Genomic DNA, 16,324 nt, shown 5'->3' with positions numbered 1-16,324 from the left:
AAGAGGCCTCTCCCCTATTTAGGGGCACAAATTAGAGCCCCTTGATTCATTATGTGATCCTGAGATTGGGGGACAAATAATGACCAAAATGGAAAATACTGTCAAACAAACAAGAAAGGGCTTAGTGCTGGATTTCATATGATTTTAAATATTTACAGTTTAAATATATATATACACACACATATTTTAATGACATCTCTTGTACATCTGTAGCCATGAAATTAAAAGACGCTTGCTCCTTGGAAGGAAAGTTGACCAACCTAGACAGCATATCAACGGAGAAGGCAATGGCACCCCACTCCAGTACTCTTGCCTGGAAAATCCCATGGACAGAGGAGCCTGGTGGGCTGCAGTCTATGGGGTCGCTAAGAGTCAGGCACCACTAAGCAACTTCACTTTCACTTTTCACTTTCATGCATTGGAGAAGGAAATGGCAACCCACTCCAGTATTCTTGCCTGGAGAATCCCAGGGACAGAGGAGCCTAGTGGGCTGCCATCTATGCGGCTGCACAGAGTCGGACACGACTGAAGCAACTTAGCAGCAGCAGCAGCAGACAGCATATTAAAAAGCAGAGACATTACTTTGCCAACAAGGGTCTATCTAGTCAAAGCTATGGTTTTTCCAGTAGTCGAGTATGGATGTGAGAGTTGGACTATAAAGAAACCTGAGCGCCAAAGAATTGATGCTTTTGAACTGTGGTGTTGGAGAAGACTCTTGAGAGTCCCCTGGACTGCAAGGAGATTCAACCAGTCCATCCTAAAGGAAATCAGTCCTGAATATTCATTGGAAGGACTGTTGCTGAAGCTGAAACTCCAGTACTTTGGCCACCTGATTCAAAGAACTGACTCACTGGAAAAGACCCTGATGCTGGGGAAAAATGGAAGGCGGGAGGAGAAGAGGACGACAGAGGATGAGATGGTTGGATGGCATCACTGACTCGACAGACATGGGTCTGAGTAAGCTCTGGGAGTTGGCGATGGACAGGGAAGCCTGGTGTGCTGCAGTCCATGGGGTCACAAAGAGTTAGACACGACTGAGTGACTGAACTGAACTTGTACATCTGAGTTTATGGTTGCAAATTTATACTTCCTTATCATCATTGCTATGCTATCAATAAATTCTCATATGATGCCCCCCAACAAATGTTTTCAAAAGTCCAGCTCTTTGAGGCCTCTTGACTTTCCCAAATATCCTTTCAGAAAACTCTGTTTCAGATGCAACCTTTTCATGTAGTAGCTACTTGTGCACAACACTGAGGCCTACATCTTTTGGTCACCATGATTTTGATACCTCATTGCAAATCTGACCAGACCACCCTGAGATCCAAAGCGTATAACTGTTAGGAGAGGGGAAGAGACCGCAGCCACCTCATAACCCGGCTCTGAAGAAGACACTGTGGCATGGCCTTGCCCCTGAGCCCTGTGCATCTTCTGGATCACTCTCCTTATGGTGGGGCTGTCACACTGGGAAACAGGGATGCTTCCATCTGACCCATGTGATGACACAGCATGGTACTAGCTTTAAAGTAACATGAAAATGGAAGTGAGGGGAAAAGCCACATGTGCCAAATGACCCCAAGGGGTTTCAGAAGATGAATGAAATAAGGTCAGTCCATGCACGCTGTACAAGTCCTGGTCCAGCATGGACACGTTGCCACCCACCAGGACCTCTAAAGACAAAAGGGTAAAATTGGCAAAGCCAATGCGTTTTGGGCTCCTTTCCACTCTTCCTTGATCTCCTTTTCCTTCTCATTGCTTTTTAAAGGCTGTTTTCCTATCAGAAAAACATTTTTATTCTGGTCTTTAAAAAAGACGTGTATTCAATATTTCAATCATGTAGGTATGTTTGGCATAGCACATTTACTTTGGGGAGTGAGGGCAAGTGAGGCAAGATAGGGGCAGAAAATAGAATGCTGGACACATACACTACTATATATAAAATAGATAACCAACAAGGACCTACTGTATACGCAGAGACTACATTCATTATTTTATAATAAACGATAAAAAGCAGAGACATTACTTTGCCAACAAAGGTCCATCTAGTCAAGGCTATGGTTTTTCCAGTGGTCACATATGGATGTGAGAGTTGGGCTGTGAAGAAAGCTGAGTGCCGAAGAATTGATGCTTTTGAACTGTGGTGTTGGAGACGACTCTTGAGAGTCCCTTGGACTGCAGGGAGATACAGTCAGTCCATTCTAAAGGAGATCAGTCCTGGGTGTTCATTGGAAGGACTGATGCTGAGGCTGAAACTCCAATACTTTGGCCACCTCATGCGAAGAGCTGACTCATTGGAAAAGACCCTGATGCTGGGAGTGATTGGTGGCAGGAGGAGAAGGGAACGATGGAGGATGAGATGGCTGGATGGCATCACCAACTCGATGGACATGAGTTTGAGTAAACTCCGGGAGTTGGTGATGTACAGGGAGGCCTGGCGTGCTGCAATTCATGGGGTTGCAAAGAGTCGGACATGACTGGGCTGAACTGATAAGAGAAAATAATTTGAAAAATAATATATATATAGATAGATCACTGTGTTGTACACAAGTTAAGATGACATTGTAAATCAACTGTACTTCAATTAAAAAAAAAAAAAGTGTTGTAGACAGAACTGTGCTTCCCTAGTGGCTCAGATGGTAAAGAATCCACCTGCAATGCAGGAGACCTGGGTTCGATCCCTGGGTTGGGAAGATCTCCTGGAGGAGGGCATGGAAACCCACTCCAGTATCCTTGCAAGGGAAAATCCCCATGGACAGAGGAGTCTGGTGGGCTGCAGTCCATGGGGTCGCAAAAAGTCAAACACACCTGAGTGACTGAGCACAGCACAGACAGAACTGGCAGTTCTTGTCTGGGTTCTACCACTAAGTTGCTGTGTGACTTGGGGCAAGTCATTTCACATCTCTGAGCCTCTTTCCTCAACTGCAAAATGAAGGTTTTGGATATGGTGATCTCTGAAATACTATCTTCCAACTAATGCTCTAGTGGTCAGGGGTGAGCAAGGACTGGTCAGATCAAGGGATATGTGCAGTTTTAAAGACAACAGGAACAATGGGTCAACTATGCCAGGATTTTCCTAACTTCTAGCAGAATCCACTTCTACATCTACTTCAAGAAAGAAACAGTAAGAAAATATAATACCTTCATTGCCAGAGAGTCAGTTTTAGCTGGAATTATTTCCTCCCACCTGTATGATGTCTCTTTTATCCACCAATAACTCCAAAGGAAAAAAAAAAAAAAAAAAAGGGAAAACAGCAGAAGCAGAAAGCCACTTCCATTCACTGTGCACACACCACTAATCCACACAACCAAGGTCCCACGATTCTGCATAAACCGTAGGACAGTCTCTTCAAGGGTTCCCCAGGGTTAGGAATCTTCCACTTTCAAGGTTAGAGTTATTAGACTGCTGATGTGTGTGGCAGGGCCTTTTTCTTTTATCACATTTGCCCAGAGGAAACAGAGAAGGGTTAATTCCTGGTACTCCTACAGACCGTGGATTGGATGCCAAGCCCCAGCATGGCCCCGCTGGCTAGACCAAGTAAGCAAAGCCATGGTCCCAGAGTACTGGCCACCATCATTCACACTGGCCTGCCTCCTGGACCTGCCCACCCTCCACTCCTCCCTGGAATCCCATACTCGGATACTGTTCCACCTGACTCCTCTCTCACCATCTCTCTAAAATGTTGACCACCTGTATCCATGATAATGCAAGGTTTCTGCTTTACTGGTGAAGCCAGCTCAGCGTTAGCAAGAGGATGCGAAGGGCATTCTGTCTCCTCGCTATTGAGACAAAGGTGTGAAAAGTTACTTCCTTCAGAAAAGAGATCCTAATAGATTTCAGACAATGGGAAAGGGGACGTGGGGTCTTAGGATCATAGATAGCATTCTGTTCACTGAAGTGAAATGACTCATCCCAGGTCACACAACTAGCTAGTGTCAGAGCCATTACTTTAACCTAGACCTCATGATTCCTAGACCAGTGCTCTCCTACAGAAGAGACAGTTGGGGCAGATGGAACATCATAGTACTATGGACCACATCTAGTGTGGACAATAGGCAATACTAGTCTACAGCCTCAGTATTAAGATACAACATTAGAAAAGGGAAGATGGACGGTGAGAACATACCATGAGATTTACAGAGGAAGTAAAAAGATCGTATTTGCACCCAAAACTGATGAGCCCAAAAGGCAAGAAAGTTTCTGTGGGCAAACACATTGCAATGTTTTGGGGGCACTGTTATGGATTGAATTGCATAGCTCAAAAAGGTGCGTTGAAGTCTTAACCCCCAAAACCATGAATGTGGCCTTACTTGAAAGTTGAGTCTTCACAGATACAGTCAAGTTAAGATGAAGTCATAATGGATTAGTGAGAGCCTTAATCCAATGACTGGTGTCCTTGGACACACAGGAGAGAAAGACATGTGAAGATGGAGGGAGAGACAAGAGTGATCCCTCTACAAGCCAAGTAATGCCAAGGACTGCTAGCAGCCACCAGAAACTAGAAGAGGCATCGAAGGATTCTCTCCTAGAGGCTTCGAGGGATCATGGCCCTGCAGAGAGCTTGATTTCAGACTTCTAGCCTCCAGAACCTAGAGAGAATAAATGTCTGTGGCTGTAAGCCATTTGGTCTGTGACACTTGTTACGGCAGCACTCAGATATTAATACAGTCTGTGGAAACGGCTGCACTGGGTGCAGCTGAGGTGAGGAGACTGAAATCACGCAAATGAATGCAAGCAGGCAAGTTCTGTGGGTTGGTCCCATAAAAAGTTCTCCTGCCCAGTATGGTCCTTCATCTGTGCTACTCCACTTAGGAACCTGCGGGACTGCCTGACTTGCTTGGAGGTAAGGGGAGAGGGTGGGAAGAAGAGCACTGAAGTGAGATCAACCTGGATTTGAATCTTCAGTCTGCTATTTACTTACACTGTAAAGTGTAGGGTAGACAATACACTCTTTGAGTCTCGATGTCCTCACCCAGAGAAAACAGCCTTTCTCCGTGTTTTATTTTAAGAACTACTGTGCTAACCTGTGGCAGTTCTGTCTGGGTTAGTTTCTTTGCCTCTGATTTATTTAGTCTCTGAACTAAGTTGTAGGCAATCTGGGAACTGGGTATGGGAAAGGAAACTAATATTTAAATACCTCCCACATGGAGAAAGGGGCTTTAGTGCCTGTAAATGCTGGTGTTGGGACTGCTATACATTATATATGAAAGTTGCTGACAGAGTAAATCCTAAGACTTCTCATCACAAAGAAATAGTTTTTCTTTTTCTTTTCTTTTGTATCCATTAATATATGAGATGATGAATGTTCAGTAAACTTACTGTGGTAATCATTTCATGATGTATATAAATCAAACCCAGTATGCTGTACACTTTAACCTTATATAGTACCGTATGTCAATTATATCTCAGTAAGACTGGAAGAAGGAGAAAAATGCTGGTGATGGGGGCGTTCTAGGTCATTGAGAGCAATTCTCTCATTCTACACATGAAAGCATTGGTTGTGTTATATATCTTCCAGGCTCACCGTACACAGACCATTTTGAACACCTGGGCGACCTCCACATGAATGTTTGTTGCTAGACAAAGTGAATTGGAAAGACTTCATAAAAAACTGAAATATAATGTTATGGTGGGAACAAATGTCACCATGTGGCCACATTTAACAGATCTCACCCACCTCACTACTTTGCTCAGACCCAGTCTGGCTGTCCATTTCTAATTTGGTATCTCTCAAAGAATGGTTTGCTAGACCGCTTTTCTTGAGAAACCTTCAGGCAGTTTAAGGTCTGAGCTTGAATGAAAGTTATTCAAAAATAGTTTCTTGGGATTCATAAAATATTCTCAGCTGTATAACTGATTTTATATCATAACACCAAAAAAAAAGAGTCATTTTTAAAAGAATATCTAACCTAAAGACAACTCTAACCTAGAGTAGATGGCAAATTAAGTACTTATTGTGAAGATAAAAGACACAAGACAACAAAATTAAAAGGAGCTCCAACCATGCCATTTTTATACAAAAAAAAGAATACAATATCCTCCATCTCCAGCCAACTAACTGCCTTTCTTACTTCCCCTGCTTTAATGTTCTCTGGCACTTAATACACATGACATATTATATTTACTTACACATACATATTTACTGGTTTGTTCAATCATGACTCAGCTTCCCTCACTGGAATGTAAGTTCCATGAGGGTTCAGATCTGGTCTCTTAATCCACTGATCTGTCCCTTAGGCCTGGAATAGTTCCTGTCACACATCTGGTCCACAGCACATATTTTCTCAACAGAGAAGAGGATGAATGAAACAGGTTTGGGAAGGAGAGGAGCATTCACATGATGTGGATAAGAAGGTAGAATATGTGGCTGTCTTCTACCTGAAAGAGACCCCCTGTGTCCACCAGCCATCAAGAACAGCTCTTAGAATGGCTATTATCCAAAAGGAAACAAACAGTGTTGGTGAGGATGTAGAGAAAAGGGAACTCTCATCCAGTGTTGGTGGGAATGAAAACTGGTACAGTCACAATGGAATAAGGAGGTTCCTCAAAAATTTAAAGACAGAACTACTATACAATCCAATAATGCCACTTCCAGGTATTTCTCCAAAGAATTCAAAACACTAACTCAAAAAGATGTATGTACTGCTAAGCTCATCACAGCACTATTTACATTAGACAAGGTATAGAAACAAACTAAGTGCCCATCAATGGATGAGCAGATAAAGAAGATGTGAAATATATATATATATATATACACACACATATATATATATACACATATATATATACATATATATATATATATATATATATATATATATATATATATATATATGGCTTCCCAGGTAGTGCTAGTGGTAAAGAATCTTCCTGCCAATGCAGGAGACAGATGTAAGTTCATTCCCTGGGTCAGGAAGATCCCCTGGAGGAGGGCACAGCAACCCACTCTAGTATTCTTGCCCAGAGAATCCCCATGGACTGGGGAGCCTGGTGGGCTACAGTCCATAGGGTCACAAAGAGTCAGATATGACTGAAGCAACTTAGCATGCATGCATATATATATATACACACACACAATGGAATATTAGCCATAAAAAAGAATTGCAACAATATGGATGGACCTTAAGAGTATTATGCTAAGTGAAATAAGTCAGACAGAGAAGCTGAATACCATATAACTTCATTCATATGTGGAATATAAAAACCAAAATAAATAAAGCAAAACAACAGGTAGATACACAGGATATAGTAGAGGTTCAGAGGGGAAGGGGCAGGGGTGAAACAGCTTTGTAAAGGGGTCAACTCTATGGTGAAAGATGGAAACTAAACTTTTGGTGGTGAGCCCATTGTAGTGTATACAGAAGTAGAAATGTAATGTTGTACACGTAAAACTTATAAACAGGTGTTATCGTCCTAAAATAGATTCTTCAAAAAGAGTATCTCTCTCACTTCTCTACTCTGATTCCATCATCATCAAGAGACCTTTGATTTAACTCTTCCTATGCACATTTTTCTGCAGATGAGAGCACAATTTTGGTTTCCTTGGCACAATAATTTTCACTATAAATTAACAGGTTGGCATTTCATCTTTTAAAATGAGTGCACATCACATCTAAAAGAATTTTGAGCAGAATCTCAACCAGGATGAACACCTGTGGGGAAAGGAGCAAAGACTGACACACACAGGACAACTGGATTCTGCCGCTAACTCTTCTTTTGACTCACCTGTGTGGCCATAAAAAAGAAATCACTTCTCTAGTCTTCAGTTTCTTCATAGAGGCATTGAGCTTGATAAATTTTGAGTTCCTTCCATTTTTCAATGCTAGGGTTTTATAAAAATTAATAAATTATGGTTTTCCATGTATTTTTGACTTCCTAAAAGAGGTGTTCACTGGTGTTTCATGTCACTGTCTATTGGCAACAGTGTGACTCACATAGATCATGAGGTCAGCACTTTTCCTAGGATCCGTCATGATCACCAGGAAAAAGACAGATGGCACCCTCATTAAAACTCTAAAATGCCACTGGAGACACTCCCTAGGGAAATGGAGATCACACAGCAATTTCTTTCACATTAGAAATTGTACATGTGTATGGGTGTGGGGAGGTGGAAGGAAGCACAAGAGGGAAGGAAAGGCAAAGCAGAAGACAGAGGATGTCCAGGTGATGGGAAGGCAGGTGCCGAGCATGGGGTAGGAGAATCACATTCTCCCATTAGAGCCTGGAGGATACTTCAGTTCAGTTCAGTTCAGTTCAGTTGCTCAGTCGTGTCCGACTCTTTGCGACCCCATGAATCGCAGCACGCCAGGCCTCCCTGTCCATCACCAACTCCCGGAGTTCACTCAGGCTCACATCCATCAAGTACCCACAAACTTTTAGTTGAACGTGAAACTATTTCCATAATGAGCTGTGTCACTGTGAGGGAGGATAAGAGCTGAGTGTCCTATAAATGTATCTTCCTTGGAGGTTTTTGTTATCAATTCACCAAGGCTGTCCCTAGCCTGCTTTCCCTGTAACCTTTACAGCATTCATTATTTAACGTTCTTTGAGATCTTAATTGTGTGTGATACAGTTATTGGGCTATCTCTCAAATGTCTACTTTCAGATCAGACTTCTCACGAGAGTGCTAGTCTTACACAACTGCTACCTACAAATCAGAACCAGTTAATATCATTACTTTAAACATAATGTGACCCTGTTCCCAACTCATTCTATTACTAACATCGCTAATCCCACTGGGAGGCTTACATCTGAAGTTATCTTTCATGCCTCACAACTCTATCAATAATCATCCACAGCCACTATAAACAGCAATAAACACACTCAGCAGTCTACTCACTGCTCAATAAATGTTCACCCATCTATTATTTGTATGATGATCTGAAATGATCTGCTCTGTCATCCAAGACTGTTGAGGTTCTTTTCACAGAGACTCATATTCATCTGTTTTCTCTCATCTTCACATTAATCCATGTTACCATCCCTGGTGCCTAAACTAGAGTATCTTTCTTATCAACCTCCCAATTGCTCATTTTTCCCTGCTTCACAAATAAATTCACAGAGTGGTCTTTTTGAAACCACCTTCATCAGGTTGTAGTTGATTTATAAACTTACGAAGGTTCCTGTTTACCAGTCAGAGTGTTACAAACTCCCTATTTGGGCATTAAGAGCTTTGGTCAGCTGCTCCCTCCCCGCCAATCTACCCGAGATCTGTCTGTAATTTGCCTTATTTTACTCATATTTGTTTGAGCATCAGCTATGTGCCAGCCATGCTCTCTACCACCAGCTACCCTCCAGCATTCCCTCTCTTCTCAGTTAAGCCCAGCATGATGCTCCCCTGCAGTAACCACAGTGGTATCTGCCTTTGGACGTTGCTCCAATTCATGCGCTGCCAGGAATCTCCCGCTTTCTGCCAATAAAGATCTGATAGCTCTTCCAAGATGCACCTTCCCCTGAGGGTTCCCCTATGAATGAATCCCAGACCACAACAACCTTCCCCTTTTCCTGAATTCCCTCAGCATCTCACACCAGATATATGTTGCTAAATATTGTTCTATTATTTCACCTGTATTTGTTGGTTTCCCTGATTGAAATTGTGAGCTCTAGAAGAACAGAAGTCAAAGCTTCTTTTACTCGGATATGGAATAGAAAAGGGCAGATGCAAGGCCAATAAGGACCTTGATTTTGTACATGGCTCATGGACAAGGCCCCATGGCCACAGCGTAGGCAATAAAGACGAAAAATGTGCACCAAAGACCTAATGCTACCTCCTAACACAAGATTAGAGATTCAGCCATGTTTGGAGAAGTGTTTGTTAAATGCTGAATTAGATTTTTAAAAACAATTCAGGTCCCTTATACTATGTATTCCTCCAGCACAAAAATCTCTACTGAAATACAATGGCCAGTACAATTTACTGAGTCTTAATCACTAATTAGATTTGAAATTCTTGACTCTTCTTGTACAGAATCCTCAGTCCAGCAGGGACATCTCAGCTTTCTCTATGAGAGGTTGCCCCTATCCTTGGCAACTACCTACACTAACATGTAGCACCAGTTCGTGCCCTTGAACCAAAAGTCATGTGATTTCAGTACAGGCCAGATATTTGTAGGGAAACCTATAAGACCACCTTCCCTTCTCCGCCCCCTCCAGCTACACAATGTCTTACGTGCTTGCATGCTAAGTCTGCTTCAGTCATGTCTGACTCTTTGGGACCCTATGCATGGACTGTAGCCTGCCAGGCTCCTCTGTCCATAGGATTTTCTAGGCAAGAACACTAGAGTGGGTTGTCAAGCTCTCCTTCATGGGATCTTCCCTACCCAGGGATCTGAACCTGTGTCGTTTAGGTCTCCTGCACTGGTAGGTGGGTTCTTTACCACTAGCGCCACCTGGAAGGCCCCATGGTGACTTCTCCAAATCTAAAACTCGGCCGGATGATGCGCAGCCCCTTTCAGAAAGCAGAGAATATGACCCTTGCAGAAGCAGTGCAAAGAGGGAAACAGACTTACCCTCACATAGTAGTTCATGCCCAGCCCCAGCAGGTGCTGCGCAGAGTGTCTGTCCTGTCTGTTCCGGGGGGCTGGTTCCCCAGGGCCGGGAAGTGGGCAGGCGTCAGGAGTTAAAGAGGTCGCCCTGTGCCCCAAGGGGTCCCGCTGAGGCGGAGGTGCTGGCACGGCCCTATTGAAACTGGTTTCAGGGGAAGCCGGGCTGCTGGGAGCCGGGTCCTGGCTTTCCTGGAGCTTGAGTCGTGGTACCTCTTTGGTACCCAAACAAAAGTTTTTCAGACTCAGCAAGGTGGCTGGGTTGGCCAGCTTTACGCTGGCCATGCGAGGGATCAAGGTGCACAATGGGGTGGGGCTCTCCTGGGAGGCCAAGGCAGCATCTTCAGCGGGCAGGTGTGGTGCCAGGGTGGGGTAAGGAGGCTGCGGAGAGCCCTTGCTCCCGGTCGAGCCTCCCGGGCTGCCTTCGTCCAAGGACGTGATGGACTCATTCCGAAAGCGGCTGTACTTGGCCCTGTGCAGCATCCCGGGGTGCCCGAAGAGTCCTACATACAGCACGAGTCCGGCCAGGCTGTCCTGACCGCGTTCTCGCATAGCCTTGGCAGTGCTGAAACAGGATACTGTTGCATAAATCGCCTCGCCGTCTGCCAGATAAACGGAACGGGAAACAAATGCCTCAATGCCCCGTGCAACTTGCGGCAGCCACCTCTCCAACTCCGCTCTCGCGCTCGCCCGCCTCGGCTCCGGGTCTTCGAGGGTAACAGCCCAGGGGAAAACGCCTACCCAGCTGATTTCGGTCCAGTCTGTGGCCCAGCGGCAGCACCCAGTGTTCTCGTCGGGGATTCCTTGCTGGGAAAGCTTGGACCCAGCCTCGCGGCGGCGAGGATCGCTCACCTCCTACTCTTGGGCACGGAACCGGGCGGAGAACCAGCCAGCCGGTCCCGCCGCGTCGCTGGCGGTGCGGGAGCCTTGCAGAAATATTTAGCGCCCCCCACCCCCATCCTCCCTTCTGCACACAGGAACTTTCAAACCTGCTCCCTCCGGTTCCCACAGGGCGGGGCAATGTCTGGCCTATTAACCCTTTATTTGTTCCAGTGATTGTTCGTTTAAAAAAAAAAAAAGAGGGGGGGTGGGTAGGAAATGTCTATATGAGCCAAAGGCCCTTCTGCCTGAGTTCGTTTCTCCTGATGGCTGCCCTCTCTTGGAAGATCTTGTCTTGCATCCCATCTGGGCCACAAGCCAGCAGTACTAGTGACAGGCGCTCCTCCGCATTATTTCTCTGACTTGTGGTCCTTCCGTGTTCCTCAGATCCCCTCCCAGCCTGCCCACCCTGGCTCGGAGCTTCCCTCCCTCCCCGACTCCTCTCAGAGCTTTCAGAAGCCTCTCTGCAACACAAGGCTGAAATGTGCAGGATGATACGCAGCGTGTTGAAATTTTTATGAATGAACTTTGCTGAATGAATTTCTCTCTGTGTGTGCAAGCTAATAAATCTGTGAATGAAGCTGAGAATAGCTGTAATTGACTGATGGTCTCAGGGGTGTTTGGTTTTTATCCAATCAAAGGGCAGCTTGATGACTCATGCACCATAAATATACTAAGCTAGTAGCCAGGAGAAATAAAGCTGGAGGAAGAAAGGGAGAGATTTTATTCTGTGATAACAATGAAGGGGTTAAAGGGTAAAGCAATCTTTAGTATAAGTCATCAGTAAGCTGGGCAGCAGGTTAAAATGTCCATTTTCTTTTTTTGCTGAGATGGCTGGGAAAGCCAAGCAGAAGAACTAAAAATTAGATCCATTGTTCCACAGATATTAGAACATATGGTACACAACTCCTGTGGGAAGCCCCATGATGCATTCTTCTTAGAAACATAGTTCTTTTTTTATTGATTGCTGGTTCCATCTCCCTCTGGTGCAACTTCCTGTACCTATCAAATGCATTCTGAAGACATGATGACAACTGCAAGAGACTTAGCACACACCAGCCAGGAAAGGAGCTGAGAAAGGGAAATGCAGGTTCTTTCTGGAATGGAGAAGAGGAAAGTGCTGAAACACTGAGAGGATGTGGAAAGCACATATCAGAAGGGAGAAGAAAATCTCAGCTGAAAGTTACATTTCTTGGTGGGCCAAGGCTCTTGCATCTGAAATTGCTCATTAATTCAAAAATTAAAACCAATCGGCTGCCCCTGGAGTCAGGGACACCACCTTCACTGTTTTCCTGCCCACGAGGCTGCATTGGGCTCGTGTATATTTATGACTCTGATGGCCTGAACTCCTTTGAGATCCAGACAGTATTAAATGGTAACTCCTGACCAGCTAAAAATGCATCCTCCCTGACTTCCTGCTCCCCTCCCCCGGCTCGCCCCAGAAATTCTGCACCTTTTCACGTCCTGTCTGCCAAACCTGTTAGAATGGTTTTTCCTTGGGAAGGCTTTTTTGCATCTTCATAAATTTTCCCATCAGTGTTCACTGACCTCCTCTCTCTGCCATCAGACCTCCTCCTGACAAAACTGAGGGGAGTGACTAAGCCAGTTGGACTCCACATCCTTGGGGCTGAGGAGACAGGCTCTGGGCAAAATCGTAAAAGCAAACTTCCTTTTTCTTTCCACCTTGCCTCTCCTCTTCTCTCTCACGGTTCCCTCCTTGTTGTTACAGATCCCATGCTATGCTGCCTTGAGAAAGGTACTTTGCCTCTCCGTGCCGGAATGCCCTCATCTGTTAGGAACAGCTGCCTAATGGAGATGCTCTAAGGGCTCAGGAGATAATCCCTGTAGGGCGCTTGGCACCATGTGCCACACAGTGCCTGCCTCACCAAGTATATGACTGGCAGTGTGCAGAAAGGCCATTTGAACCTGGGTTGCCTGCCCCTGAAGCTGGTATTCTTACCCCATACAGAGTAGAGTCTACACCATCCTAGGCAACTAAAAAGAAAAATTAGCACAAAGCAGGAGAAGTTGGGGCTTCCCTGGTGGTTCAGCTGGTTAAGAATCTGCCTGCAATCTCCTCAAACCCAGGAGACCCGGGTTTGATTCCTAGCTTGGGAAGATCCCCTGGAGGAGGGATAGGCTACCCACTCCAGTATTCTTGTGCTTCCCTGGTGACTCAGACAGTAAAGAATCCACCTGCAATGTGGGAGACCTGGGTTCTATCCCTGGGTTGGGAAGATCCCTGGAGGAGGGCATGGCAACCCACTCCAGTATTCTTGCCTGAGAATCCCCATGGACAGAGGAGCCTGACGGGCTACAGCCCACGGGGTCACAAAGAGTAGGACATGACTGAGCAGCTAAGCACAGCACAGCACAGAAGCTGAGGACGCCAGCATGGTTCAAAGAAACTATTTCCTAACATTCACGTGGGCCTGGACAAGGAAGGAACAATAGGAGCCCACCAGGCTGATGTGAATCTTTGCTGAGGTCTTCATGCCTAGGTTCGATCCCTGGGGTCGATATCTGGGTTTGATCCCTGGGTTGGGAAGACCCCCTGGAGAAGGGAAAGGCTACCACTCTAGTATTCTGGCCTGGAGAAATCCATGGACTGTATAGTCCATGGGGTCTCATAGAGTCGGACATGACTGAGCGACTTTCACTTCATGCCTAGAGGACGGGGTATCCCAGGAGGACCTGCTCACCCAGGCAGGCACTGTTCTGGCCAGGGGCTCAGACCAGTCCCTATTCTTCAGGAATGAGTCCCAGAAAGGGTGAGGAGGGAGGGGAACTGGGTGGGACCAGGTAAGGTAACAAAGCAGCCATGGCCTCTGTGGACTGATTCTCTGACCCTGAGGACCCTGGAAATCTTGGCTTTCATAGTCATCTCTGCCTGGGCCTTTTATGAGGGTGAAAGAAACCAGATCTGCAGCTGGGGAGTGGGGAATGGCCTTAGAGGCTCAGCCAGCCCAGCCAGGCAGCTTTCAGCCCAAAGGCAGAAACTGAAAAACTGCCCCAACAACCTCAGAGCAGGTTCATTAACTGAGTAGATCTCCATTCCAGGTGGGTGGGTGGGCAAGGCAGATAACTTCCTTTTCCCCAGGATGTCAGAACATCCTCTTCAATTAGTCACAATGAAAATAATACTAATGAGACCTAAGAATTATGGAACAAAAGACAATTTACCTTCATTCACATTCAATCATTACAACTTTTGAAGACCGGCGCTATTTTCATCACCGCCTTACAGATGTGGAATATAGGATCAGAGCAAGTTCAGTGACTTGGCCAAGGGCCCCTGACTGTTGAGCAATGGTGCCAGGATCTCCCCAGTAGCTCTGCCTGGCTGCAGAGCCTGTGCTGTAGCCACTGTACTCCGCTGCCTCCCAGGGCACCAGAGAGCTCAAGTCTAGATCCTAGGCCTGTCATCTCTGTGCTGCAGAAGACACAGTCAAGGTTCTGAGTTTATAGTAAGCTGCTCTGATTTATTGGCTTGTACAGGCCCCGCAGCGGGTCTTGTCTAGAACCAAGTGCTGACTCATTACAGCCGCATGCCTTTCCCTGCTGTGATGGCAGCCAGTGTGTGCAAGACCCTAACTCATACTTAGTGCTCACTAATTGTCAGTTTTTGCTCCCCTCTCCTCTTTGCAGATCATATCTATAAAATTCACACAAAATACCTCATAGGATTGCCAGGAGTAAAAATATGAATAATAGATGAGAAAACGATGATTGTCATTAAACCATCAGAGTACATTAAGCCCTCTCATCACCACCCTTGGAAAGCAAGGTTCTTCTTAGACCACTGTGTATGCTGCCTCTGCTTTGAGACACACACAACTCACCCCTTTGAAGGGTGCCTTGCTGTGAATCAAAATGTCACCTTAAGGGACAGCCTGCCCAGGCTGAGTTTCTTGGGTATAACAGGCAGTTTCAAGGAAGTGCTGGGTCAGGGTGGGCCGTAATAAAATCAGCCAGGTCCTGCTTGGATTTCTTAGAGGAGTGAGGGAGAAGGGGCCCTGGGCAAAAAACGCCTGCCCAACTTTGGAAGAGAACCCAATGAGGGAGTTGGGGTAGAGGAAGGATGTGCTAGAGAGAAGAGGAAGGTGGAAATAGAACAAGACAGAAATAACTTTGGGAGGTCCTGGACCAATTGCTACCTTAGAACAAAGCGCAGCAGGTGGCATCAGAGCACTAGGGCTCTTACTCCAGCCATGGATACATGTCTATCCCAAGGCAGATGTACTCCTGAAGAGCTGTCTTCGGGCAATACCTACTCCTGAAGAATTTTCACTAAGGATGAGTCCAAAGGCCAATCAGTGAGGAATGAAAAGACTGGTGAAGCTCTACTTTAGAAAAAAAATGTCCACAAGACAATATTTATATAAAGTTCTTGGCAGAGACCAATGCCATTTTAAAGATGAGGAAGTGAGGTAGTGAAGAAGGCTTGGGTTTCCAACAGTCAGAGCCTAGCTTCAAAAAATGGAGGCAGAGTTTCCCCTAGAGGTGTCATTAACTCTGAAAACAACATCTTCTTTTTGCCTGCTGAACCCAATATTTCCAGTTTTCCCATGGTATTCAACCTGGGTAGGTAAACGGCTCTCTAATGGTTGCTGTTGGCCATCACTGACTCTCCTGGAACCAGGACCAGCTAGAAACAGGAGAATGGATATTCTCCTATCTGTAGAAAATGGGATAATATATATGAAAGTGCCATGTAGAGTTAGACATCATGTAGATAAAAAGTAGATGAGTTACTTAGGGTCAGGTTCAATTGTAAATAACACAAAAATCCTAAATAAGAGAGGCTTGAACAAAAAAATTTATTTCCCTGGAGGTAGGAAGTTCAAGGACAGTGTCAGCTCTCGGCCATCCTTAAAGTATATCTCTTTTCCTCATAGTTTAAACT

The 16,324-nt window shown here is 45.4% G+C and overlaps 1 protein-coding gene across 2 annotated transcripts in view; it reads right to left on the bottom strand.

Annotated features, from left to right (window-relative positions):
* SHC4 (SHC adaptor protein 4) overlaps window positions 1-11,468 on the bottom strand; it is a 131,452-nt gene extending 119,984 nt beyond the window's left edge. For both annotated transcript variants that reach the window (XM_004010631.6, XM_042252495.2), the window contains exon 1: window positions 10,507-11,468. In XM_004010631.6, the coding sequence (XP_004010680.1) occupies window positions 10,507-11,091 (585 nt within the window). In that variant the 5' untranslated portion in view covers window positions 11,092-11,468. The remainder of the gene's footprint in view (window positions 1-10,506) is intronic.
* Window positions 11,469-16,324: the final 4,856 nt, after the last annotated feature.

Source organism: Ovis aries, chromosome 7 (assembly GCF_016772045.2).
Source record: "Ovis aries strain OAR_USU_Benz2616 breed Rambouillet chromosome 7, ARS-UI_Ramb_v3.0, whole genome shotgun sequence".
Classification (NCBI taxonomy): Eukaryota; Metazoa; Chordata; class Mammalia; order Artiodactyla; family Bovidae; genus Ovis; species Ovis aries.
Note: the sequence above shows the minus strand (reverse complement) of the source record. Positions and strands in the feature narration are given on the sequence as shown.